This window comes from Rhinopithecus bieti, unplaced genomic scaffold (genome assembly GCF_001698545.2).
Source record: "Rhinopithecus bieti isolate Rb0 unplaced genomic scaffold, ASM169854v2 scaffold_26504, whole genome shotgun sequence".
Taxonomy (NCBI): domain Eukaryota; kingdom Metazoa; phylum Chordata; class Mammalia; order Primates; family Cercopithecidae; genus Rhinopithecus; species Rhinopithecus bieti.
The window spans coordinates 562919-588664 of record NW_016812891.1 but is presented as its reverse complement, the minus strand read 5'-3'; the positions used below and the strand labels follow the sequence as shown (position 1 = coordinate 588664).

Sequence of the window (25746 nt, the reverse complement as noted above, 5' to 3'; positions counted from 1 at the left end):
CTCTTCCTCTCTTTATTTTTCCTTTCTGCCCCTTCCTCTCCTTCACTCCGTGGCTGGGGCTGAATTTGGGATCACACGTGTGCTTAGAGAAACTGTCTTATCTGAAGAAACAAAGAAAACAAAAACCAAAACAATGACAACGACAAAACAAAACAAAGCAAAACAAAAAACAAAGAAACAAAAGACATGGACTGGTTTGAGGTTGTTCTGTAAATGTTTATTATAACTTCTGATGTGATGGAGTCAGTGTGTTCCCATTAGTCCTTCTCCTCATTTAGTAGCTCAGAGGAGTCCCAGAGCAAACTTCCTCAAATTAGGTCGGTTCACACTGCACTGCCTTCAGCCTGATGTGAGTCTTACTGTGCTGGTTTCTATCCAAGGGCCAGTAAATGTTCCCTTCCTTCCAGGGCTCACCACTGTTTCAAGTCCTCTGGCAAGCCCAGTGGAAGAACTTCTCTGTCTGGGAAATTCTGCAAGTAAACTTGGAAGTATTTGTTCACTGGAGTTTGAATCTGAGCCAAACAGTTCACTCAAAACCAACCTTCCACTCAACAAAACAGCGTTATGAAAGTTTGCATGCATTTGGGCAGTAAACAAAGGACATTAATGAGTTTAGATGTATTTTTTTTTTTACAATCCATGACTTTTGGATATTTATTAAAAAGATTACTCTCTGGGGAATGAAGTACGGCCTTGGGAATCTTGTAATTGAAAGTTTCTGATCCAAAGTAGATCTCAGGATCCTCCCAGCTGTAAATTTATAGATTTCTTTTTAATGTCCACCTGAAATATTCATGCTGTGCGTCTCTAGGACTCTTCAGACCTATTCCTGACTCAAAAAAACCTTAAGAAAAAATCCAAGCAGTTGTGATCACCAAGGCCTGATTATGGAAGAGCTGTTAATACGGTTTATTAATTACTCAGGCTGCTCACTCCTGCCCTTCCTCTGTTCCTTGCTGCGCGATTTGTCTTCTTGTGGGGACATAACACCTTCATTAAATCCCATCCGTCCTTGCCGTAGAGTTGTCCCCTGGAAGATAGCTCCTCTCTAGATGCATCACCATTTATCATCACCCTTTGTTGGTGCTCTGTCAACCAGTTTTCAATTTATTTTGAATTCAGTTTATGATTAAAATTTAATGAGATCCAATCAAATGCTTTTCTCAAATCAAGATGCCTCTGCAGCCTCATCTGTATCCTCTATTGTAATGGCTTGAAGGAAAGCCATGGCAGATTTCCAGCCTGGTGATGCTGTACAGAACACAGGTGGCCTGCTTCCATGCCTCCTCAGCTTCAAGGTGAATGGCTCTGAAGCATATTTATTTCAGAATCGGCTAGGGGTTATGTGAGTGGCTTCCCCATGCCCTTTTTTCCCTCCCAATAGCTGAACCAGTTAGTGCTCCCAACCGAGATGCAAGCAGTTAAGTGCACAGGCTCTGGTGCCAAACCGCTTAGATTTGAATCACAGCTCTGCTACGTAATAGCCATGTGACCTTGGAAAAGTTACTTACCTTCTCTATACCTCGCTTTTCCCTTTCCCCGTCTGTAAAATAAGTCTGACAATAGTACCTATGAAATTAGAGTGGGTGTGAGGATTAAGTAAATTAATACATCTATCACACTGGGAACAGCATTTCCCACATAGTAACCATTCAATAAATATTAGCAATGATTGCTAACAAAGAGTAAAGTTTCTTAAGTATATCAGTTTCATTAGGTTTGTATTCTGGCTTATCAGCATACAATCTATATCAACAGTAAACTACAACCCTAGAGCCAATGGTTACCATGACCTGGTTTTAGCACCAGCCTTTTGCTCAGAATGGTTTTTATATGTTTAAAAGGTGTTTTTTCTTAAAAAAAATAAAAAAGGAGCAGAATATGAAACAGAAACAGCATGTGGCCCATAAGGCGTAAGCTATTTATTATCTGTCCCCTTTGCAGAAAAAGTTTGCCAACCCCTGATTTATATGGTTTAATGGAAAGAGCTTGGAGATCTAAAGGCTTGATTTGGCTTCACTCATCACTTGTTAAGTGGCTATGGAAAAGCTTCTCAATGTGTCAGCCTCTGTACAACAGGAATGGCAAAGTGGTAACACTTACCCTGCTTATGGCCTAGGCGTGTTTTTTTAAATTTTTTAATTATTTATTTATTTATTTATTTATTTATTTATTTATTTATTTTGAGACGGAGTCTCGCTCTGTCGCCCAGGCTGGAGTGTAGTGGCCGGTCTTCAGCTCACTGCAAGCTCCGCCTCCCGGGTTTACGCCATTCTCCTGCCTCAGCCTCCCAAGTAGCTGGGACTATATTAGCTGGGACTACAGGCGCCCGCCACCTCGCCCGGCTAGTTTTTTGTATTTTTTAGTAGAGACGGGGTTTCACCGTGTTAGCCAGGATGGTCTTGATCTCCTGACCTTGTGATCCGCACGTCTCGGCCTCCCAAAGTGCTGGGATTACAGGCTTGAGCCACCGTGCCCGGCCGGCCTAGGCGTGTTTTAAGGACCAAAGGAGATGATGTGTATCAAATGTGCCGGAAATGACTCATGTATACACGTTTGTTAAAAAGATATGGTCTCTATACATTAGCTTCAAAGAATAGTATTAGCACCTGGGTGTATTAGCACCAGGGAATACTGTCTTTAAAAAGAGAGCTCCAAAGCCAGATAATAACTGCAGTTGTAGCTGCATTAAAAATAACAAAATGGCCATTGCTTTTTGAAAGCTTGATATGGGCCAGGCTCTACATTCAACACTTTATTTACATCTACTCTTTATCCTCACCACACCCCTAAGGAGAAGTGTCGCTCTTCTCCCTATTTTGCAGATGAGAAAAGTGAGGCCCAGAGACGTCAGATAACTTTGTCAGGATCACAAATTTAACCATGCAGCTAGCTGGCACAGGGAGAATTTAACCCTAGGGAGTCTGAACCCAGAGCCTTTGCATTTAAGTATTGCATATTTTCCCACATCCTAGGAATATGTGTTGATTTTGGGTAAGCCCATCTGGAAGGCAGAAGCCGCAGTTCACTGTGGATGTGGGCATGAGGCCTGTTCATGTGTGCCCTGGGAGAGACTTGCTTCCTACACAGGCCACGGTGGAGTCTAATGGACCTGAAGAAAGGGAGGCAGGCATGATGGGAGAAAAGATCAGAAAGGTAGCGCTGTGAAGACTAAGAGGCTCTGATTCAAAAAACTAGTAAGTTAAGGAAGATTGTGCTAGAAGAGGAAAAGATCGCTAGAAACAGACATGAGCAAAGAGTTGGAGGCAGCTCAGGGGGTTGACTGAGAGCTGTGTACAGAAATATAAAAAAAGAGAGAAGGTGAAGCATGGGAAAATCTGTCACTGGGACACCAAGGGAGCATTGTCACATGGACGTCAGGGCTGCTGACATCTGGATGTGATATTATTCGCAAAACTAGGCAGCTCGGGGCAGAGTAGAGGAGCCCAGAGAAAGGTCTCAGGCCCAAGGAGGCAAAAAGGAAGACAAAGCGAGGGACCTGGAGAGAGAAACTGACAGATGTGAGGAAAGATGCCTGTCCGATCCAAAAGCTAGAACCACAGCTCACAGTCCAAATGGTGATGAGAGTCCAGAGATGAAAAGCTCCTGTCGGGCTGGGTGCAGCGGCTCACGCCTGTAATCTCAGCACTTTGGAAGGCCGAGGCAGAAGGATTGCTTGAGTCCAGGAGTTCGAGACCAGCCTGGGCAACATGGCGAGACTCCGTCACTACAAAAAACAAAAAATTAACCAGGCGTGGTGGTGCATGCCCGTGGTCCCAGCAACATGGGAGGCTAAGGTGGGAGGAATACCTGATCCCAGCGGGGCAAGGTGGCAGTGAACTGTGATTGTGCCACTGGGCAACAAAACCTTGTCTCAAAAAAAAAAAAAAAAAAAGGCCAGAAAGAAAAGCTACTGTTGTCTTTGGGGTTTAGTTGTATGTCCCTGGGAATCACCTCTGTCCCCAGCTCATGCCCACTCATGCTTACCCCAGGCACGTGTTCTCAGCCTCTGCTGAATGGTTTTTGATATTTGAAGAGACTTGTTCACTCTCCTCTGGGCGGTCTCATGAGTTCCTCATTCACATTGGTTCTTAATCTTTGTGAGCATCAGAATCACGAGCAGAGCCTTTCCTTTTCATTTTTTATCTTTTAAGTCAATACAGGCGCCCTTGTGACAAAACTTAAATGGTATAAAATGTTCTGAAAAGCAAACCTCTTTCCAATACCGCATTCCTAGCCATCCAGTTCCCTTCCCAGAGGCAACCACTGTTCCTCATTTGAGATGGCAGATATACGACCTTTTATCATACAAAGGATGGCATACCCTACACACTGTGCTACTCTTGGATTTTTTTTAACTTAATACATCTTAGAGATAGTTCCATTTCAGTTCACACAGCCCTTCCTCGTTCTTAAAGGATGTGGAGTGCTCATTGTACAGATATACTACAGTTTTAAACATCAGAACCTTTAGACATGTGGGTTGTGTCCGGTCTTTGCTATTATAAACACTGTGGCGTTGGCTGTTTTCATAGCCTCTTCATTTCATACAACATATACACACCTCTGCAGGGGAAATTCTTAGAAGTGAAATTACTAGGTCAAAGGGCATATGCTTTTAAAATTCTGATAGTTACTGCCAAATTGCACAGATTACATTTCCCTTGACAAAGTACGAGAGAACTTGTTTACCTGTGAGACTTAAACAAAAATACACTAGTCTTTTACATACGATAAACAAAAATACTCAGAGTCTCTGGGTGTGGGGCCTGGGCATCTGTATCGGGAGCCTCAGAGAGGGATTCTGAGCTAGGAACTCTCCTGGGTTTCCTCGCCCTCCAGCCCTGCTTTCCCCCGAAGATTTGCTGGTGAACCCGAGATGACGCAGGGCACTGCCAACATGGAGGCTCCCAGGGTCCTAGTTGGCAGGTCTCCTGTTCCCCTGAGGAGTCGGTGCTTGCTCCCTGGGTCATGGCTGGAAAACAGGGCTTTTCCACTTCAATCCAGGTGCCGCCCTCTGGTAGAGACTGGAGCAAAGGTCATGCCAGAGTTACAAGCACGTAAATATGGAGAAAGCCTGGAAAGAAAAATGGAAAAACAGAAAAATGGGTCAGGTCAGCCCAAGCAAGAACCAGGCTCACATGCACAGCTGTCCCATCCAGTTGTATGTCCTCAGGACTCACCTCTGTCCCCAGTTCATGCCCACCTGTGCCTACCCGGAATACACACTCTCACCCTCTGCTGAATGGTTTTTTGTATTTTAAAAACACACTGGTGAGATACTGAGTGGTTTTTTTTTTTTTTAATGTTTAGTATTTTTACACTATTGTCATTAAAGACAAAACAGATAAAACTGCCATCCCTGACATAACCCATTAATCTGTCTGTGGCCCCCTGATGTGGCATTTGTCATTGTTCTCTATGACTGCCTATGGAGAGTTGGCAGGGTTGCCCATTTTCTGCCAGTTCAGGCAGGGGTCTGAGACTGGAAGGGGCCATGTAGTAGCAGCAGGCGTGCCCCACCCTTTTCTGTTCTGGGTGGAGCTCTGCAGAGGTACAAGACCAGCACCTCCCTGCCTGGAATCTAAGAGTAGATGTTCCCATCATGACTAATGGCATCACCTTTATTCTGCAAGTGAGGATTGTGGCCAATCCTGCCCATGGGCAGGACCTTTGGGCATGGCCCAGACCTAACTTGGGTGCTTGACACATAGTGGGCATTTAATCAATGTTCTTGAGAGGGAAAAAAAAAGAAGAGGGAAGTGTCACCCATGTGACATAATTTTAAGAACTCTGAGGACCAGGCCCACCAGATACTCCTTGCTACCCAACATTGTTGTTGACAACATTCTCATTGTCACTGATCCAGCTACATGAACCTGTCTGTCACCTCTCTGAAATAGGCATCAATTATTTATTCATTCAATGAATCTTTATTGAGCACCTACTATGTGCCAGGTGTAGTTCTAGGTGCTGAAAATATAGCTGTAAATAGAACAGTCAAAAATCATGCCCCCAAGCCGGATGTGGTGGCTCACTTACAATCCCAGCACTTTGGGAGGCTGAGGTAGGAGGACTGCTTGAGGTAAAGAGTTCAATACCAGTTGGGGTAGCAAAGTGAGACCTCATCTCTACAAAAAAATTTTAAAAGTCAGGCACGCTGACCAGCAGTGACTCACACCTGTAATCCCAGCACTTTGGGAGGCCGAGGTAGGTGGATCACCTGAGGTCAGGAGTTTGAGACCAGCCTAGCCAACATGGTGAAACTCTGTTTCTACTAAAAATACAAAAATTAGCCGGATGCAGTGGCGCACACCTGTAATCACAGCTACTCAGGAGGCTGAGGCACAAGAATCACTTGAACCTGGGAAGCAGAGGTTGCAGTGAGCCAAGATTGTGCCACTTTACTCCAGCCTGGGCGACAGAGCAAGACTCCATCTCAAAAAAAAAATAAAAAATAAAAAAAATTAGGCACAATGGTGTGCGCCTGTAGTCCTAGCTACTTGTGAGGCTGAGGTGGGAGGATCACTTGAGCTCAGGAGTTTGAGGCTGCAGTGAACCATGATCTAGGTACTGCACTCCAGCCTGGGTGACAGAGCAAGACCCCCATATCACAAATAAAAAGAGAAAACTGCACCCTTAGGAAGTGTATATTCTGGGAGAAGGGAGAGGTGATGAGCAAACAAAGAGATTATTACATATTTGTGTATATCATATACATTTGGGTGATATATGACAGTATGACAGTGATAACTGCTGGAGAAGAAGGTAAAGCAGGGAAGGGAGATGGGAATGAGAGGAGAGTGTAAACATTTTAGAGAGCATGACCAGGGAGACCTCCTTGAGGTGACAGTCAAGAAAAGACCTCACGGAAAAGGAAGCCAGCCATGCAGCTGTGTGGGGAAGGGTGCTCGGCCCAGTTTTTTGAAAAATTATTTTTATCTTTTGAGACAGGGTCGCTCTGTCACTCAGGCTGGAGTGCTGCGGCACGATCTCGGCTCCCTGCAGGCTGGACCTCCAGGGCTCAAGTGACCTCTCACCTCAGCCTCTCAAGTAGCTGGGGCTGCAGGTGCATGCCACCGCATCTGGCTAATTTGTTTAATTTTTTTGTACAGACAGGGTCTCATTATGTTGCCAAGGCTGGCCTTGAACTCTTGGGCTTAAGTAATCCTCCTGCCTCAGCCTCCAAAGTGCTGGGGTTACAGGTGTGAGCCACCACGCCCAGCCCCAGACCAGCTTTAACTGCAGAATTCCCACCAGAGGATGACCTCAGATTTCCAGTTATGTGAGATGACTGCCCTCATCGCTTTTTTTTTTTAAAGCCTCCTCCAAGCCCCCTGATGGCTCCTCAGCTAGAAGAGTGGAATTTGCAACTTTTTTTTTTATTTGGGTGAAAAAGCACTTCTAAGGTATTCACATTGGAAAACCCAGGGAGAATGTAAATAGTTGTGCCTGCATGGGATTGAAAGGGAATCCCATGACAATAGAGTACAGGAATTAGTCCTGCTAGTCAGCTCACTTTTTGCGTCTCTTTGCCTCCCGTTCAGCTGTGGGCCCACAAGTGCATGCAAAAGATGACACTCAGCTAGGCCTTGAAAAAACACTTTTGTTTTCCGACCAGCTGAAGAGCATGTTGTGTGGCACATCCAGTTTCATAACTGTGGAAAAACTGCAAGAAAGAATGGGAAAAAATGGTGAACTTTTTTTTTTTGAGATAGAGTCTCGCTCTTGTTGCCCAGGCTGGAGTGCAGTGGTGCAATCTCAGCTCACTGCAACCTCCACCTCCCAGGTTCAAGCGATTCTCCTGCCTCAGCCTCCTCAGTATGGGATTACAGCACGTCCCACCACGCCCAGCTAATTTTTGTACTTTTAGTAGAGACGGGGTTTTGCCATGTTGGCCAGGCTGGTCTCGAATACCTGACCTCAAGTGATCCACCCGCCTCAGCCTCCCAAAGCGCTGGGATTACAGGCCTGAGCCACTACGCTCAGCCGAATGTTTTTAAAATAATAAACAGTTGCGATATTGACTGGTGTTTTTGGTAGGCTCTTGTTCATTTTATAAGGTCTGATCACTTTAGCTGATGAACCAATGAGCAGAGGACATACACAGCCTGAAAACGACAAGGATAGGGAAAGGGAGAGATGGAGGGAAGGAGGGAAGGCCAGCCCGAAATTAGAAGTTGAGTTTTCTGTTGTGTCGGAAAATGGAGCAGGGGTCGTCGTGCGGCAGGTGGGTAAGTTTCATACCAAGTACCAAGTGGGAGGAGAGTGTCAAAGAGCGTTCATTTGGCAGGGACTAGAGAGGTATCTTTCTGGAGGCCGTTAAGTACATTTGGTGGCAAACTGCTGGCCCCATCTGTGTGAAAGGGGAGCATTTCAAGATGCATGCTGTCATGATCGCATTGGATTGGGTACAAGGTGCAAGAGAAAGTGAATTCATGCTCTCCGAAACTTGTCTTAGAACCATAATTTGTGTAACCTGACTTTAGGCACAGTGCGCCCTCAGTGAATGTTTGTGGTTGAAATGCGACATGGATCCAAAGTAAGAATTTTTAAATCCAGACACAATCCCTTTTCTCCCTCTGGTATTTGAAGTATGCTAGGTACTAGCCTTGCATAGAATAACCCTCTGGGATTTCTTCTTTTTCACTTGCTTGCTCTTTTACAACACCTGCTCTTCAGCCTCCTGCAAGCCCCCAGTTGCTCCTGTGCAGTCTTGTGGACTGCCTTCTTCCTCCCCCTCCAGTCAAGGCATCACCTCAACCAGTTTAATGATGAGAGAGGGCTGGTTTTCTTCCTCATTGTGTTAGGTTAATTAAGAGTTCTTCTTCTTACAGCTAAAAGCAGTATTGCCTGGACTGTGGGCTAAATGCTCTGCAGGCTAAGGTCTAGTTTAGCGAGCCTTGCTGGTTCAACTACATCACAAACCAGATGGTCATGGCTACCTTTGTTGCAGGCATAGTGCCCAGAGGGAATTAAGTCCTCCAAATGACCTAAAATTAGGTAGAAAATGTCACTCTGACCTTTTTTTGATGTGTTTTAAACTTGGGCTTTCTTTCTTTGCTTAAAAGAAAACACTTTTCTTTTTTAAAATTAGGCAATAGTCAAATGGAACAAAATTATAAAAGTTCAAAAGGTGAAAACTTCCTCCCACTGCTCTCCCCCAGCTTAATTCCATCCTCAAAGGCAACCAGTGTAGCAATGTCTGTGATTCCTCCACACGTTTTATACATATACAAGCAGATATGCACACACAAACACACACACATTCTCCTCTCATTTTTTACGCAAAATAGCAGCATAGTATGCACACTGCTCTGCGCGTGGCTTTTAGAAAAAACTCACTTAATACATCTTAGCCATCATTCCATATCAGTTACTAAGATTTATTTCATCATGTATTCCAAGCACACACGAAGCAGCCTACATTATGATAATTTCTCTTTCCTCAATACTTGGCAGTTGATTTTCATCTGTGTTTTCCCCTTGCTGGTGAATGATTTCTACCACAGGATGGTCCAATCATATTCTTTGAATTGCCTTCCAGATAAAATATCTTAATAAGCATTAGTGCTTTTGCCTGGAGGATAAGTAAACAATTTTATGGATTAGGGCTCTGCAGGCACATTGGTGTCTCAATGTTAATTTAAACCACATCCTGAATGAGGTCCCTTAAGGTCATAAAGTGAGGACTCCAAGAATTGATCTGTCTTCTAAGGCTATGGCATGTTTTCTCTTGTTCCAGAAACTAGAATGAACCGAAGCATTCCTGTGGAGGTTGATGAATCAGAACCATACCCAAGTCAGTTGCTGAAACCAATCCCAGAATATTCCCTAGAAGAGGAATCAGAACCACCTGCTCCAAATATAAGGAACATGGCACCCAACAGCTTGTCTGTACCCACAAAGCCTCACAATTCTTCCGGAGACTTTTCTCAAGCTCACGCAACCCTGAAACTTGCAAATCACCAGCGGCCTGTATCCCAGCAGGCCACCTGCCTGCGCCCTCAAGTTCTGGAGGACAGTGAAGACAGCTTCTGCAGGAGACACCCAGGCCCAGGCAAAGCTTTCCCCTCTGGGTGCTCTGCAGTCAGTGAGCCCGAGTCTGAGTCTGTGGTTGGAGCCCTCCCTGCAGAGCATCAGTTTTCATTTATGGAAAAACGTAATCAATGGCTAGGATCTCAGCTTTCAGCAGCTTCTCCTGACACTGGCCATGACTCAGACAAATCAGACCAAAGTTTACCTAATGCCTCAGCAGACTCCTCGGGCAGTAGCCAGGCAATGGTGCAACGGCCCCAGCCTCACAGGAACCGAGCAGGCCTGGATCTGCCAACCATAGACACGGGATATGATTCTCAGCCTCAGGATGTCCTGGGCATCAGGCAGCTGGAAAGGCCCCTGCCCCTCACCTCTGTGTGTTACCCCCAGGACCTCCCCAGACCTCTCAGGTCCAGGGAGTTCCCTCAGTTTGAACCTCAGAGGTATCCAGCATGTGCACTGCCTCCCAATCTTTCCCCACATGCTCCATGGAACTATCATTACCATTGTCCTGGAAGTCCCGATCAGCAGGTGCCATGTAAGTGATCTTTACCTCCTCTGGGCCTTCTGGGCTGGGTGACTGAAGAGACAAGGGCCTCACATCCATGCTTTGTGTCACTAGACTGGGATGAACAGGTCAGAATGCAGGGAGGGCATTCTGCTTCACCTAGGGGCTTTCCACGTGTGGTTGCATTTGCAAAGGGCCTTCAGAGAATGCTTTTTCTTTTTTTTTGAGACAGTGTCTCACTGTCACCCAGGCTGGAGTGCAGTGGCGCGATCTCGGCTCACTGCAGGCTCCGCCTCCCGGGTTCATGCCATTCTCCTGCCTCAGCCTCCTGAGTACCTGGGACTACAGGCGCCCGCCACCTCGCCCGGCTAATTTTTTTGTATTTTAGTAGAGACGGGGTTTCACCATGTTAGCCAGGATGGTCTCGATCTCCTGACCTTGTGATCTGCCCACCTCGGCCTCCCAAAGTGCTGGGATTACAGGCTTGAGCCACCGCGCCTGGCCGAGAATGCTTTTTCTTAGCCTAAAGCCTGTCCCACTGGAGTCTTCTTCTCTAGGGACCTTTAAGGACAAAACAGCTTCCTCTGTCTGGATTAGTTTAACAAACCTGCCTAGAAGCAGAGAGATGACCCAAGTGATTTCTAGAAAATGTATTTTTTGTTCTGATCTTTGGGCATATGGGTTCTTCCTTCTCTTCATGTTTCTTCCCCATCTTAGATTTGGCAGAGAAAGGGCTTTGAGTCAAAAACAAAGCAAAACAAAACAAAAAACCAGAAGGTGCCCAGAATGTCATTGAGACTCTGGGATTCGGGCCATCACATGAAAATGAAGTTGCGTCTGTGATTTTGCTGCTTAAACCCTTTTGGACACTTGAGCCATCTACAGCTACCCTACATTCCAGCCACTCTAAAACTAGCAGTCCTCCTACTTGTCGTGATGGTTCACATCTCCATGCGTTTGCCAGGCTCTTCTCTCTATCCGGGATGTTCTTCCCCCTCTGGTGTGTCTGACCCAGTTTCAATACACCTTTTAAAAAACTGCTTTATCGAGATCTAATTTACATACTGTAAGGTTTATCCTTAACCCATTTTAAATACAAAATTCAATAAATTTTAGTACTTTCACAGAGTTATGCAACCACCATCATACACATTTTTTGAGACTTAGCTCAAGTGTCCCTCTGGAAACCTCCCCAGATCACGTTCTCCTTCAGGTCCTCTCTCTCCCTCCTGCTCTGGTCCTGTTGGGACACCTAACACCAGCATGGCATCTGATTATGTACTTGTCTCCTCTCCTTCCAGACTGCAAGCTTTTGTGCATCTGCAAATGCAAACATGTACTTTCAATTCGTAATTCCCCAGCATTTAAGCACAGTGTCTGGCACATACTAGACTCTCAATAAACTACTTCTGAAATAATAATATGTACCAGTGCAGTAAGCATCTCTGAAAGTGATGAAGTCTTAGATTGAGATAAGAGATTCTATCACCTTTTTTTTTTCCCTACCACCATTCTTGATGTTAAATCTCCGCTGAGGCCCCTGGAAAATAACAACAGGGCTTTACAGATGAAACACAGGGCTGTGAGATGTGATATTTTTCTTAGCAAATAAACACTGGACATAAAGTAGGTCAAAGAGTGTAAGAAGTGCCTGACCAAAGGTCTGGTGTGCAGCTTTAAAATAGGCCGGGTGCGGTGGCTCACGCCTGTAATCCCAGCACGTTGGGAGGCCGAGACGGGCGGATCACGAGGTCAGGAGATCGAGACCATCCTGGCTAACACGGTGAAACCCCGTCTCTACTGAAAAAAAAAAAAAAAAAATACAAAAAAACTAGCCGGGCGAGGTGGCGGGCGCCTGTAGTCCCAGCTATTCGGGAGGCTGAGGCAGGAGAATGGCGTAAACCCGGGAGGCGGAGCTTGCAGTGAGCTGAGATCCGGCCACTGCACTCCAGCTCGGGCAACAGAGTGAGACTCTGTCTCAGAAAAAAAAAAAAAAAAAAAATTATAGAAATAATTACAAATGCTGTAATCAACCATAATTTACAAATTAGTACATGTATACTAAGTATAAAGCTTCCTAAAGTGAAGAGAGCAACGCAGTCATTCATAACTCAGAAAAAAACAACAAAGAGGAGATAGAGAAATGTAACTTGGAAGATGCTTGGAAGAAAGAGGTAAGAATGAGTGTGAGATCAGGAATGAGGGTGGGGGCTGGGGAAGCAGGAGGGTGTGAGGAGAATGGGGCCTTGGGTTGGAGAGGGAGAAAGAGCCCGTGATGCCTAAAACTGGGACGTGGTGTATAAATGTTGGGAAGTCAACAGGGTGGGAGCGCATGGATGCCACCGCCTGCTCTAAGCGCCCAGTCATAGGGTGGGTGTGGTGGTGGATTCCCTTAAGTATGAATCACTGAGAACTGAATGTTGGCAAGGTCAGGGCTGTATTTCTCAGTGATTGCCAGGTTTAAAAGGAATAATTTGTGAGAATAATACCATAAACTACTTTTTAACATTCTGTTAATCTGTATTTAAAGGTAAGTTTTCACCAGGCATGGTGGCTCACGCCTGTAATCCCAGCGCTTTGGGAGGCCAAGGTGGGTGGATCACTTGAGGTCAGGAGTTCGAGACTAGCCTGGCCAACATGGTGACACCCTGTCTCTGCTAAAAATACAAAAAAAAAAATTAGCCAGGTGTTGTGGCAGGTGCCTGTAATCCCAGCTACTCAGGAGACTGAGGCACGAGAATTGCCTGAACCCAGGAGGCAGAGGTTGCAGTGAGCCGAGATTGCGCCTGGGCGATGACAAAGTGAGACACCATCTCAAAAAAAAAAAAAATTTTCTGATCATTATAATATTTGGTCACTCTTAAAATTGAAATAATGCCCAGAAGTTCAAAAAAGAAAATAAGAAGTTTTCATATTTCTGCCACCCAAATAGAATTCCCTATTAGGGTTTTGACATATTAATTTTCAGTGTTTTTTTCTTTGCATATATTTTTAATCTGAAATTAAAATAATTTTCAGTGACATTGAGTGTACTTATTCCAGAATCATTTAAAACTGCTTCATCGTATTTCATCAGATGAATCTACCAAATTATTATTAACCTATTCTTTATTGTCAGACATTTAAAATAGTTTCCAGTTTTCTGATCCAGTAAGCAATGATGTGGCCAACACTGCATACATACGTTTTTAAGTGTACTTCGGATTAACCCCTTAGATTAATGCAAAGAAGTGTGAATACTTAAGTCAAGGCTTTGTGATATAGTCCTAAGCAGCTGACTTTGACTACTAGCAAGGGAAAGCCTCATTGTGATAGACAAAAACAGCACTGACTCATTGTTATAATGGACCCTCTGGAAAATACTTCCCACTGGAAAATACTTTTCCTGTTGTTGCAGCTGAAACGGCGCCATTGGCAATCCAGTCTTTGGAGGTGAGCATTGTCCCGTTGGGGCAGGTTCCTTTAAAAGGCAAACACTCCTGACTGGGAACACTTTTTGTCTCTATTGCCCCAGGACCCGCTTTCTTTCAGCATTTCACCATCCCCTTGCTCTCTGTATTATTTCCTTCTGTTAAGGGGTTGGGGAGAGACATGTAGGATCCTGGGGGCGAAAAGAGGTGTTGAAAGGCAGAGGGAAGAGAATGGGGATAGGAGAGGGGAATAATTCACAGAAGATATACAAATAGCCAATATGAGAATTAAACCAAGCTCAGCATCATTAGATTTAAGAAGTGCAAAATTCTTAAAGATACCTTTTCCCTGATTCGTTGTGCAAAAATTAAAAACTTTGGACAACATCCAGTGTTGGTGGAGTTACAGAGAAATGAATATTCCCAGTCACTCTTGATAGGAGTGTAAATTGGTACAATCTCCCAGAAGGCAATTTCACTATCAAGATTTTATATGTGCTTCCTCTTTGGTCCAGCAGTTTCACTTATAGGAATCTATCCTATAGAAACATTAAATAAGCACATACAAATACAAGAACAAGAATGTTTATGAAAGCATTGTTGCATTAGAGTAAAAACAAAAACAACTACAATACCTAGCAATAAGGGGCCAGATAAGTCATTTGTGATTTATGTATACAATGGACTACTAGGCCCATGTTGCACTGAATACACCTTCTGACATCAAAAAGATTAAAGGCAAGAGCTGCAGTGATGATCCCATCCATGTATTTTTTAATTTAAACTATGTATGTTTATATATACATATTAAGTCTAGCAGGATCTAGTGGTGATCTTGGTGGGGAGGGGAGCAGGGAATTAAGAGGAGATAGGTATAGTTTCCTTCTAATTTCATATACTTTTGTTGATTTTTAAAAATAGCAAATGGCTGGATGTGGAGCCTCACACCTGTAATCCCGACACCTTGGGAGGCAGAGGAGGGCAGATCACTTGAGGTCAGGAGTTCGAGACCAGCCTGGCCAATATGATGAAATGTTGTCTACTAAAAATACAAAAATTAGCCGGGCATGGTGGCGTGCGCCTGTAATCTCAGCTACTCAGGGAGGCTGAGGCATGAGAATCACTTGAACCCAGAAGGTGGAGGTTGCAGTGAGCTGAGATTGTGCCACTGCACTCCAGCCTGGGCAACAGAATGAAAGTCAGTCTTAAAACAAAACAAAACCACATAAAAAATATAAAATAAAATAGCAAACAGGTATTACTTCTATAATTAAGAAATGAGTAAAGACTGAAAAGAACAAAGGAAAACTGAGCACATACAGAAGGCAAGCTTGCCCCAATTCACCTTGCATGTCCCTTGGCCTTGGCTCCCATCTAACCACAGAGAAGAGGGTCAGGGTTGCCTGTGCTGATGGCTTTTTTGCAGGGCATTGCAACCCTAGAATATTTATGAGGCCTCCAGCAGCAATGACTCCCATGAAGGTTACTGTGAGGATTAAATGAGATAATGTATTAAAGGCACTAGGAAAGTGGCTGGCTGGTGGTAAGCCCTCAATACTAACAGCTTTTAGTTATTATTGTTATTATTTAAATGCATCTTGCAGCCCAGTTCTGCAGGGTGCTCCTCTACTTCCAGATCCCACTCACTGGCACAGATTTTAAGCATTCAGGGCAGGTGTACAAATGCTTAGTTTCATGTCAGGGCTATAACTGCACTTAATTGCCAACAAAACCACTTCAAAAGAGCTGTTCACCTAAGGGATGCTTGTGCAGTTGGAAACCATGGCTACGTGGCTCTACTCGGCTTTAGAAGAGCATTACTTCCTTACCCATTAATGAATGTATAAATAAATAATAATCACCATGCAAATGGCATATCTAAGCTTTTTGCAAGTTAAAGCAAAATGGTTATTGGTCACCCCTTTCATGTAAAAAAAAAAAGTTTTCAAAGTAGGTGAAAATAAGAAAGGGAATAAGCCTGTGTTTTCTCCTCACCCCACCCCCTGGAAAAGTCGGCCTCCTGCTGCCTCCGAATCCTTCCACTGAAGGTCACCAGTATGGAGTTCATGGCTGTGTAATCAAATGAAACTCATGATGCAAATATTTGGGAAAAGAGAGGGAATTAAGTCTAGAGAGCCCTCGTTTTATTATAAAATTATTGCTTTCTCTACCAAGGAGACTGAATAGAATAAATTTATGGGTACATGGGTACAATTGTACCTGTGGACCAAAAAAAAAAAAAAGAAAAAAAAAAAGGGATGATTTGTATGCTAGAATGCATGCACAATTAAAGTGAGGAAAAAAAAGAAACCAGATGGAAGAAATGATAAAGAAGGAGTTGCCTTTCAGGAACCACAGCTGCTTACAGCTGTGGGAGTTCCTGCAACAGTTTATATTGGCCATTTTCCTTCCTGGCTAAACTGATTGCATTATATCACGACGTTTTTTTGACAAGTTGAAAATCAGATTTTATTTCTCTCTCATAAACTCTTTTAATACCATTCTTAATAAGGAAGAAAAATGTTGCATGTTGCGACTGATAAATGGAAAACCTCATTTAGGATTTGGTCTACACATTCCAAGTGGTAAAAGCTCAGTAACACAAAGATCGTGTGTACTCAGGCCAAGAAGATCACAGGATTGACAAATAACATACAGTCCTGGGCGCCCATTCGTGATTGCGCAAGATTTTCATTTCTGCTTTGTGATTAACACTGCCTCTGAACTGAGGAGTTACCATGCTAGCAAATAATTTGTCTATCACATCACCCACCTTCCCGCTCCTACAGAATAAACTCTCTTGATGGAATTGTAGGCACTGGGGACAAGTCCGCAGGGAAGCTATTTTTGAACAGGGATTCTCAAGTAGGTGGCTGTCGACTCGTATGTCTCCCCTTCTCACACACTAACTAGTGTGGGTTTGTGTTTAAAAACAGACACCCACAGACACACAGATTTTCTTTCTCTCTCCTTTTATTTTGAGGTACTCCCAAGGGAACTGTATCCTATTTATCTTTGTTCACCAAGTGCCTGGCCATCGAGGTTCAATAAATATTTGTTGAATGAATAAAAAGAAATCTGTTCTCTACTTCCTGGGGAAAGGAGTGAGCCTTAATCATGAGTAGAGTCTTTGTGATATGAAGCCTTGGAAAAGCCATTTTTTTTTTTGGTCTGGGAGGGAAGCAAAGAAGGGAGTCAGTGATATTTGGAAACAGAACCTGTCCATCCACTTATCAATTTATTCAGTAAATAGTCATACACGGTCCTTGTTTTCATGGAATTCACAGTCTACTGAAGAGATGGATAAGAAATAGAAGTCAAAAACAGAAGGACAAATTATAAGTGCTATAAGGGAAGTAACTGTTGGAACAGACATTAATAGACAGGTTGGCCAGACAATGTCTCTTTAAGCAGACATCTGAGCTGAAACCTAAAGGATGAGAAGGTCAAGGAAGCAAGGAGCTAAGGAAGCAAGGAGCTTGATGTCATTAAGATATCAAAAGCAAGCCAGTGGGGCCTAGCAGAGTGAGCAAGTAGAGAATGGTGTGCTAGAAGATGAAGGCTACACAGGCCATGGTGAGGAATCTGGATTTGTATTCTGAGTTAAACTTCTTTACGGAAATGGAAAATTGAACTCTATAATTCTCAATACGGAACTTAGAACAGTACTTGACATGTAGCAAGTGATCAATAAATATTAACCCTTATTTTATATGTATAGTATCCAAGTAAATTAGCAAGCCTTCATCATAGTAATTGGAAAAAAATGATTAAAACTTGAGCAATGAAAAAGATGATCATTTACCTGATAAACATAGTTTTATTTAGCAACTTTTCTTTTGTGTGTGTGTGTGTTTCTTTTTTTGTAGAGATGGGATTTCACCTTGTTACTCAGGCTAGTCTTAAACTCTTGGGCTCAAGAGCTCCAGCCACCTAGGCCTCCCAAAGTGCTAGGATTACAGGCATGTCCAGCCTATTTAGGAACCTTTTCCATACAACCAGTCAAATTCCAGACAAAGCTGGTCAGATTCCACTTACAAAAGGGAACACTCATTTTTTATTGATGCATTGATATTCAGTTTTCCTTTGTTTTCAACAATAAAAGGACAGCATGGAGGACTATATTGTCAGTACCCTAATTTTAGAAATTGATGAGGTGTATCATTTTCATCTGCTCACATAAACTGGCATAACTTTTTACCACAGGTGGCCATTTCTGAAATGAAAGTTACAGCTAATCAAACACTTAGCCCCACATGCCTTGGTGATTTTAATGATATGATTTGTTGCTATGAGACAAAAACATGTTGTGCAGGAAATAATCTGTTAGAAATCATATGACCTTGATTCAAAGGCTTTTGATTAACAGCACTAACATCCGCTTTCTGGAAAAGAAATAAACCCTGTGATTAGAGCTTGGTAGTCCTTTTAAAGCAAATAAAACATTATTAGCCATTCATTAATGGATATAGGAAGCAAAATGGCTTCAAACATTAAAACTTCCCAAGATAGTTTCAGCTCTTTCCTCATAAAGGCTTTTAAGGCCACTGGCAAAGTTTCTCCTCTTTTACCTTGTCTTTCTCCTTCCTACTTCTGGAGGGAGACACCGATTAAACCAAAAAACCCCCAAAACAGATGGATAGCAGAAGAGAATTAAGACAGTCTAGAGCAGTGGTCCCCAACCTTTTTGGCACCAGGGACCAGTTTCATGGAAGACAATTTTCCACAGACTGGGGAGGGGATGGTTTGGGGATGATTCAAGTGCATTACCTTTATTGTGTACTTTATTTCTATTATTGTTACATTGTAATATATAATGAAATAATTATGCAACTCATCATAATGTAGAATCAGTGGGAGCCCTCAGCTTGTTTTCCAGCAGCTAGATCTGGGGGCGATGGAAGACAGTGACAGATCATCAGGCCTTGGATTCTCATAAGGAGCATGCAGTCTAGATCCCTCATGTGCGCAGTTCACAAGAGGGTCTGTGCTCCTATGAGAATCTAATGCCGCTGCCGATCTGACAGGAGGCAGAGCTCAGGTGGTAATGCAAGTGGTGGGGAGCGGCTGTAAATACAGACAGAGCTTCACTTGCTCACCCACTGCTCACCTCCTACCGTGTGGCCTGGTTCCTAACAGGCGACAGACTGATACCAGCCTGTGGCTTGGGAGTTGGGGGCTCCTAGTATAGGAGACCTGTGCCCCAGAAAGTATTAATAGATTGTGCAGTCCTAAATGGCTTCTCTTTTTCTGTAAGTTGGCTTTGTAACTATTGAGCCTTCATTCATTCATTTATTGAGCATCCCCTGGGTGCCACTGCTATCCTTGGAGACATGGTAGCAAGAGGACACAGTCTATGTTTTCACAGAGCTTATGTTCTAGTAGGGAAGGCAGGCAAGAAGTTGACAGGTAAAAGTCATGCTTACTTATGCAAGCCCATGAGAGGAACTATGAAGGAAGCAAAATAGGGAATGGAATAAAGTAACTGGGTGAAGAGGCAGGCCTCTTTGGACAGGGGATATCTGGGCTGAGCTCTGAATGGCAAGAAGTCAGTTTGAAAATCTAGGGCAAAAACATTCTGGACAAAGAGGGTGGCAAACTCAGGATCCCAAAGGAGAGGACAAGTTTGGGATATTCAAGATGAAGCCAGAGCTTACTGGGCCAGTGAGAGTGTCATGGGAGGCAAGATCTATAGGGGCTGGAACCTGATCAAGCAGGGTAGATTGTAAGTGCAGTCCACCAAGACAGTTCTATCTACAGCTGGGTTTGTAAAGGGTCTGCTCACACAAGGCTCATCAAAAAGCAGGGCTGGCCCCTACCTGGGGACCTGAGAGCAGTGGCATTTTTTGCTTTTTTTTTTTTTTGAGATGGAATCTCGTCCTGTCGCCCAGGCTGGAGTGCCGTGGTGCCATCTCAGCTCACTGCACGCTCTGCCTCCTGGGTTTGTGCCATTCTCCTGCCTCAGCCTCCTGAGTACCTGGGACTACAGGCGCCCGCCACCACACCCGGCTAATTTTTTGTATTTTTAGTAGAGACAGGGTTTCACCGTGTTAGCCAGGATGGTCTCGATCTCCTGACCTCATGATCCACCTGCCTTGGTCTCCCAAAGTGCTGGGATTACAGGCGTGAGCCACCGCGCCTGGCCACTTTTTGCTAGTTTTTAAACTGAGGGAAAGGAGCAGTAGTGACCTGCCCTATTGCCCTGAAACTACAACTGGTGATCTGGATCCCCTGGAATAGATCCGCCCTGCCCTGAGAAGGCTGCCAAGGTGAAGCCTGTGCAGTAGACCTTGTCCTAGACCATAGGAGTCCCTGTGGGCCTGTCTTCCATTCTGAGAGCAGTCCCTTCAAGTCCCGGTCTCGTTTGTCATCCAGGTGCAGGGATAGACCTACGTGGATCTGTTTCTCCTCCTCCCCCTCTTTAAACCCCTACTACTTGTCATGACCAGGCCTAAGCAATATCAGGGCAAGGGTCCTGGGGTGCTGCCAGGAGACAGTCTGGGTTGGAGGGGCATGGTCACTTTGGCCAGAAGCAGCATGATCGGAAGGACCCAGGTGGTGTCATGGGTCAAAGGAGACAATAATAGATTGAGTCCAGGGAATCTGACCACACTTGAGAGACTAGCTTGGGCACATCGCCAGGTCACCCAAACAGTTTTCTGAGTCTAGGCAATGAGAACCTGGAGGAGGCCACACTAGTGAACGTACACATTGTCTTTTGTTCTGTACTTGAGGCCGTCATTCCTCTGAATGTCCCTTTGAAAATGTAGATGGCTCCTGACTGCTTTACCAAACTAAGAATACAGTTCTTTTTTTTTTGTTTTTGAGACGGAGTCTTGCCCTTTTGCCCAGGTCGAGTGCAATGGCACAATCTCACCTCGCTGCAGCCTCCATCTCCCAAGTTCTAGGGATTCTCCTGCCTCAGCCTCCCAAGTAGCTGGGGTTACAGGTGCGTGCCATGACACCCAGCTAATTTTTGTATTTGTAGTAGAGGTGGGGTTTCACCATGTTGGCCTGGCTGGTCTCGAACTCCTGAACTCAGGTGATGTGTCCGCCTCGGCCACCCGAAGTACTGGGATTACAGGTGTGAGCCACCGTGCCTGGCCTTAAGAATCAATTCTTAGCCACATTCTCACCCTTCCCATTTTGGTTTCAACCTACCAGTCACTTTTTTGTTTACTTGCCAGTTTTATTTTGCTGTACATCCCTATATGTACCCTATCTACATGGCAGGCAAACTTGATTATTACTTTTATAATCAGCAAAAGAATTTTAAGATCAATGAGGGTTCATCTTAAAATAATCAAAAGAATTTTAAGATCAATGAGGGTTTTTTTAAGAAAATAAACAAAACAACTTCCTTCTTGTCCTAACTAGTTATGCCTCCTCCTGGATCGTCTTATGCTTATGTGGGTAGCAGGGGCAGTGCTTGGATCACTAGGAGGTGCTTGTTGTTCATCTTGCAGGGCTACCATTTGGCTCTTTTCAGTCCTCTTGCATCTCTCACATTTCCTAACACCTGACCCCCTTTGGGCCTGGGCCATTCCCTCAGAGCTCTTCCCTCTCACCCTTACTTGGTTCCCTGCATCTCTCCTCTGGGCTTTTAGTTCTATTCTTTTGCCTGGTCAGGCAGGCTGCCCTTCCCTGGGGACCCTGCTGCTCTTGGTCCTGGCTGGGACCCACTTTCTCCCAGGTTGCACATTCACATAAGTCACTGCCAGCTCTGGCTCTGCTCTGAGCCCAGCCCTCTTCAAACAGCCCTGGCTCCAGTTGCACGTAGGCTCTAGCAGGAGAGGACCAAGGAAGTTGGAGGGTGTTGCCAATTGGTTGGCTAGTTCCCAGGAGCATGAGCGAAGTTTTCATTCATTTACTTCTTCTTAAGAGGGAGTGGGGGCCGGGCGCGGTGGCTCAAGCCTGTAATCCCAGCACTTTGGGAGGCTGAGACGGGCGGATCACGAGGTCAGGAGATTGAGACCATCCTGGCTAACACGGTGAAAACCCGTCTCTACTAAAAAATACAAAAAACTAGCCGGGCGAGGTGGCGGGTGCCTGTAGTCCCAGCTACTCGGGAGGCTGAGGCAGGAGAATGGCGTGAACCTGGGAGGCGGAGCTTGCAGTGAGCTGAGATCCGGCCACTGCACTCCAGCCTGGGCGGCAGAGCGGGACTTTTTTTTAAAAAAAAAAAAAAAAAAAGGGAGTGGGGTGTGTGTGTGTGTGCACATGCACGTGTGTGTCCACTTGGGGGAGGAAAGGACAGAGCAGTGATTCTATATCTATCATACAGATAATTTTTCCCAGCCTTGGGTTTGGGACATGAAGGAAATTATGGTAGGAATGGTGGTGTGAAAGAGGTTCTTCATGGTTGGATTTTCCTAAGTATCTTACGAAAAGAGGAGCCTGTGTAGAGTTTTTTGAAAAGGTTTTTGAGCTTTCCAGTTAGAATACCAAACTGGTGATTTCACATATGTTTTTATTTAGGACAAAAAAAAGTGAATTTGTGAAAACAGTTAAGTAATCAACAATAGAGAAATATGGCAAACATCACAGAGGTGGTAACTGATGTCTGGACCCCTCAGCTGGTATCAAGACACAAATGAGCATGGAGCTTACGACTCCTTTCACACGAAGGAGCTAGAGTTGATGTTCCCTGTTCTCTTTGTCATCTTCATCTACAGATGGCCATGACTACCCTCGAGCAGCCTACCAGCAAGTGATCCAGCCGGCTCTGCCTGGGCAGCCGCTGCCTGGAGCCAGTGCGAGAGGCCTGCACCCTGTGCAGAAGGTTATCCTGAATTATCCCAGCCCCTGGGACCAAGAAGACAGGCCCGCACAGAGAGACTGCTCCTTTCTGGGGCTTCCAAGGCACCAGTAAGTATGACAGGCCCAATCTTCAGGCATTTTTAACATGGAAAGGAACTATGCCAATGCAAGGAAGATGTAACAGAATTCTCTATAGGTTTGCTAATCCACGTTAGTGAGCAAGTCACACAGTGGAACGCCCAATATAGACTTTTCAGGTCAGGAGGAAATGGAAGCTGATTGACAAGGATCTCTATCAGACACAGAAAGCCACTAGTGACTAGTCGAAATTCTGTTGAAGGAAAGGTTCGTCAGATGTTCTCCAAGTCACACCCCTTTCTTTTATTTTCAGATCATCTGAATTTTTAGTCCACAAAATAGATTTTGTTTTACTATGACTGACTTCCGCTGTAGCCAATTCTTTATATATCTAGTGTCTATTCCTGTTTAAGCCTATTTCTTACTTTAAAATGTTAAATTTAATTAATTTTTGGTCAAAATTTAAAATTACCCATTCTTTTCTTTTTTTGAGACAGCGTCTTGCTCTGTCACCCAGGCTGGAGTGCAGTGGTGCAAACTTGACTCACTGCAACCTCTACCTTACAGGTTCAAGCGATCCTCCCACCTCAGCTTCCTAAGTAGCTGGGACTAGAAGCATGCGCCACCATGCCCAGCTAACTTTTGTATATTTTGTAGTGATGGGATCTCCCTATGTTGCCCAGCTGGACTTGAACTCCTGGGCTCAAGTGATCCACCCACCTTGGCCTTCCAAAGTGCTGGTATTCAGGCATGAGCCACTGCGCCTGGCTTATTATTTTCTTTTGTAATAAAAACATTCATACATGTTGAGTACCATTATTAGGTCTCTCCTATGCTTCTTTAGAAAAACAACTCTGTATTTTCATGATTTCAGTTGTATAACTCTTCAATCTTTTTTTTTTTTTTTTTTTTTTGAGATGGAGCCTTGCTCTGTCACCCAGGCTGGAGTGCAGTGGCATGATCTTGGCTCACTGCAACCTCCACCTCCTGAGTTCAAGCTGTTCTCCTGCCTCAGCCTCCCAGGTAGCTGCATGCCACCACATCTGGCTAAATTTTGTATTTTTAGTAGAGATGGTATTTCACCATATTGGCCAGGCTAGTCTCGAACTCCTGACCTTGTGATCTGCCCGCCTAGGCCTCCCAAAGTGCTAGGATTGCAGGCGTGAGCCACCGTGCCCTGCCTCTTTCATCATTTTTTCCCCTTATTCTCTTTGGATTTTCCTTTTCTCTTAATTTATGGATCTAAAATATACAGGTAAAACTCATGTAAATAGAGTGTCCTGATTTATGACAATATTTGGAAGAAAGTAGATTAAATGTTTACTTTTGCTTAAAAACAACTTTTGTATACCACTGTAAAACTAGATTATGTTTTTACTGCATAGACTAAAATATGAAGTTACTATTAGAGTGGATTTTTCAGAAATACAGAGAGTGGTAATTAGTTTGAAAATTTCATTGAAAGAAAAAAAGTCCACTTTATTAACAATGGTGAAGAGGCACATGCCTGCTTTCTCTTTTGCTCAGAACCCCACCAACCCTCATATTTTCTTTCAAGACAGATCCCTTTTTTCTCTTTTTCTTTTGAGACAGGATCTGGCCCTGTCACTCAGGGTGGAGTGCAGTGGTGCGATCTCGACTCATTGAAACCTCTGCCTCCTGGGCTCAAGCCATCTTCCAACCTCAGCCTCCCAAGAGTAGCTGGAACTACAGGTGCCCGCTACCATACCCAGCTAATTTTTTTATTTTTTGCAGAGAAGGGGTCTCACTTTGTTGCCCAGGCTGGTTTCAAACTCCTGGCCTCAAGTGATCCACCCACATCAGCCTCCCAAAGTGCTAGGATTATGGGTGTGAGCCACCATGCCGGGGAAGATCCCTTATATTTCTAAACCATAAATACATGGAGTTTAAACAATAGAATTAGGTAAAATGTGATTTTACAGCAGGATAGGCACTCTTACAGAAGAAATATCTAAAATTCCAGGGAAATAAATAAAATGTTAGCATCTTTATGAAATAAGTTTGGTGTTGAATAGGAAAGAGAATAGTAATTTTAAAATAAACTTTTATTTTGAAACAATTTTAGACTTATAAAAGAGTTGCAAAGATAATACAGAGTAATTGGTTTTGTAGCATCAATTTAAGCCTGCTCTGGTCTTCTTGATCTATTTTATCGTTTTAGGATAATGAAAAATAAGTTCAGGTAAAGGAGCTAGGCTGGGCATGGTAGCTGACACCTGTAATCCCAGCACTTTGGGAGGCAGAGGTGGGTGGATTGTTTGAGCCCAGGAATTTGAGACCAGCTTGGGCAACATAGCGAAAACCCATCTCTACAAAAAAAATACAAAAATTAGCCTGGTGTGGTGGCACATACCTGTGGTTCCAGGTACTCAGGAAGCTGAGGCAGAAGAATTGCCTGAACCCAAGAGATCAAGGCTGCAGTGAGCCGTGATTGTGCCACTGCACTCCAGCCTGGGTGACAGAGTGAGACTCTGTCTCAAAAACAAACAAACAAAACATACACACACATACACACAAACCCATCCAACTGAGGCTGGGCATGGTGACTCATGCCTGTAATCCCAGTACTTTGGGAGGCCAAGGCAGGAAGATCGCTTGAGGCCAGGAGTTCGTGACCAGCTTGGGCAACATGGTGAAACCCCATCTCTACCAAAATAATACAAAAATTTGCCAGGTGTGGTAGCTCATGCCTGTGGTCCCAGCTACTCAGGAGGCTGAGGTGGGAGAATCACCCAAGCCCAGGAGGTCAAGGCTGCAGTGAGCTGTGATTGAGCCTGGGTGACAGAGCAAGACCCTGTCTCAAAAAAAAAAAAAAAAAAAAAAAAGGTAGCTAAGTCTCCTCTTACTGATAGTTTGAAAGAGAACTTTAATTCGGAAAGTTTACTCTGTCATTAATTTCCACGGTATTGTTTTATACAGAAGTTTTTGAAC

The 25746-nt window shown here is 44.2% G+C and overlaps 2 protein-coding genes across 7 annotated transcripts in view; one reads left to right on the top strand and one right to left on the bottom strand.

Annotated features, from left to right (window-relative positions):
• TRAF3IP2 (TRAF3 interacting protein 2) overlaps positions 1 to 25746 on the top strand; it is a 49234-nt gene that overhangs the window by 4128 nt on the left and 19360 nt on the right. For both annotated transcript variants that reach the window (XM_017847096.1, XM_017847097.1), the window contains 2 exons: positions 9746 to 10576; positions 22632 to 22824. In XM_017847096.1, coding sequence (XP_017702585.1) covers positions 9754 to 10576; positions 22632 to 22824 — 1016 coding nt within the window. In that variant the 5' untranslated portion in view covers positions 9746 to 9753. The remainder of the gene's footprint in view (positions 1 to 9745; positions 10577 to 22631; positions 22825 to 25746) is intronic.
• The window catches only part of LOC108512063 (uncharacterized), a 123170-nt gene continuing 97619 nt past the window's right edge, over positions 196 to 25746 (bottom strand). The window contains exons 3-4 of one of the 5 annotated variants that reach the window (XR_001880481.1): positions 3988 to 5077; positions 196 to 1308 (exon numbers count right to left, since the gene is read on the bottom strand). Coding sequence is in view for 2 of the 5 variants with exons in the window: in XM_017847105.1 (XP_017702594.1) it covers positions 4999 to 5077 (79 nt within the window). In the remaining 3 variants the exon portion in view is untranslated. Of the gene's footprint in view, positions 1309 to 3568; positions 3691 to 3987; positions 5078 to 7519; positions 7670 to 25746 lie in introns of those variants that run through there. The other 4 variants (XR_001880483.1, XR_001880482.1, XM_017847105.1 and 1 more) reach the window with 4 other exon arrangements.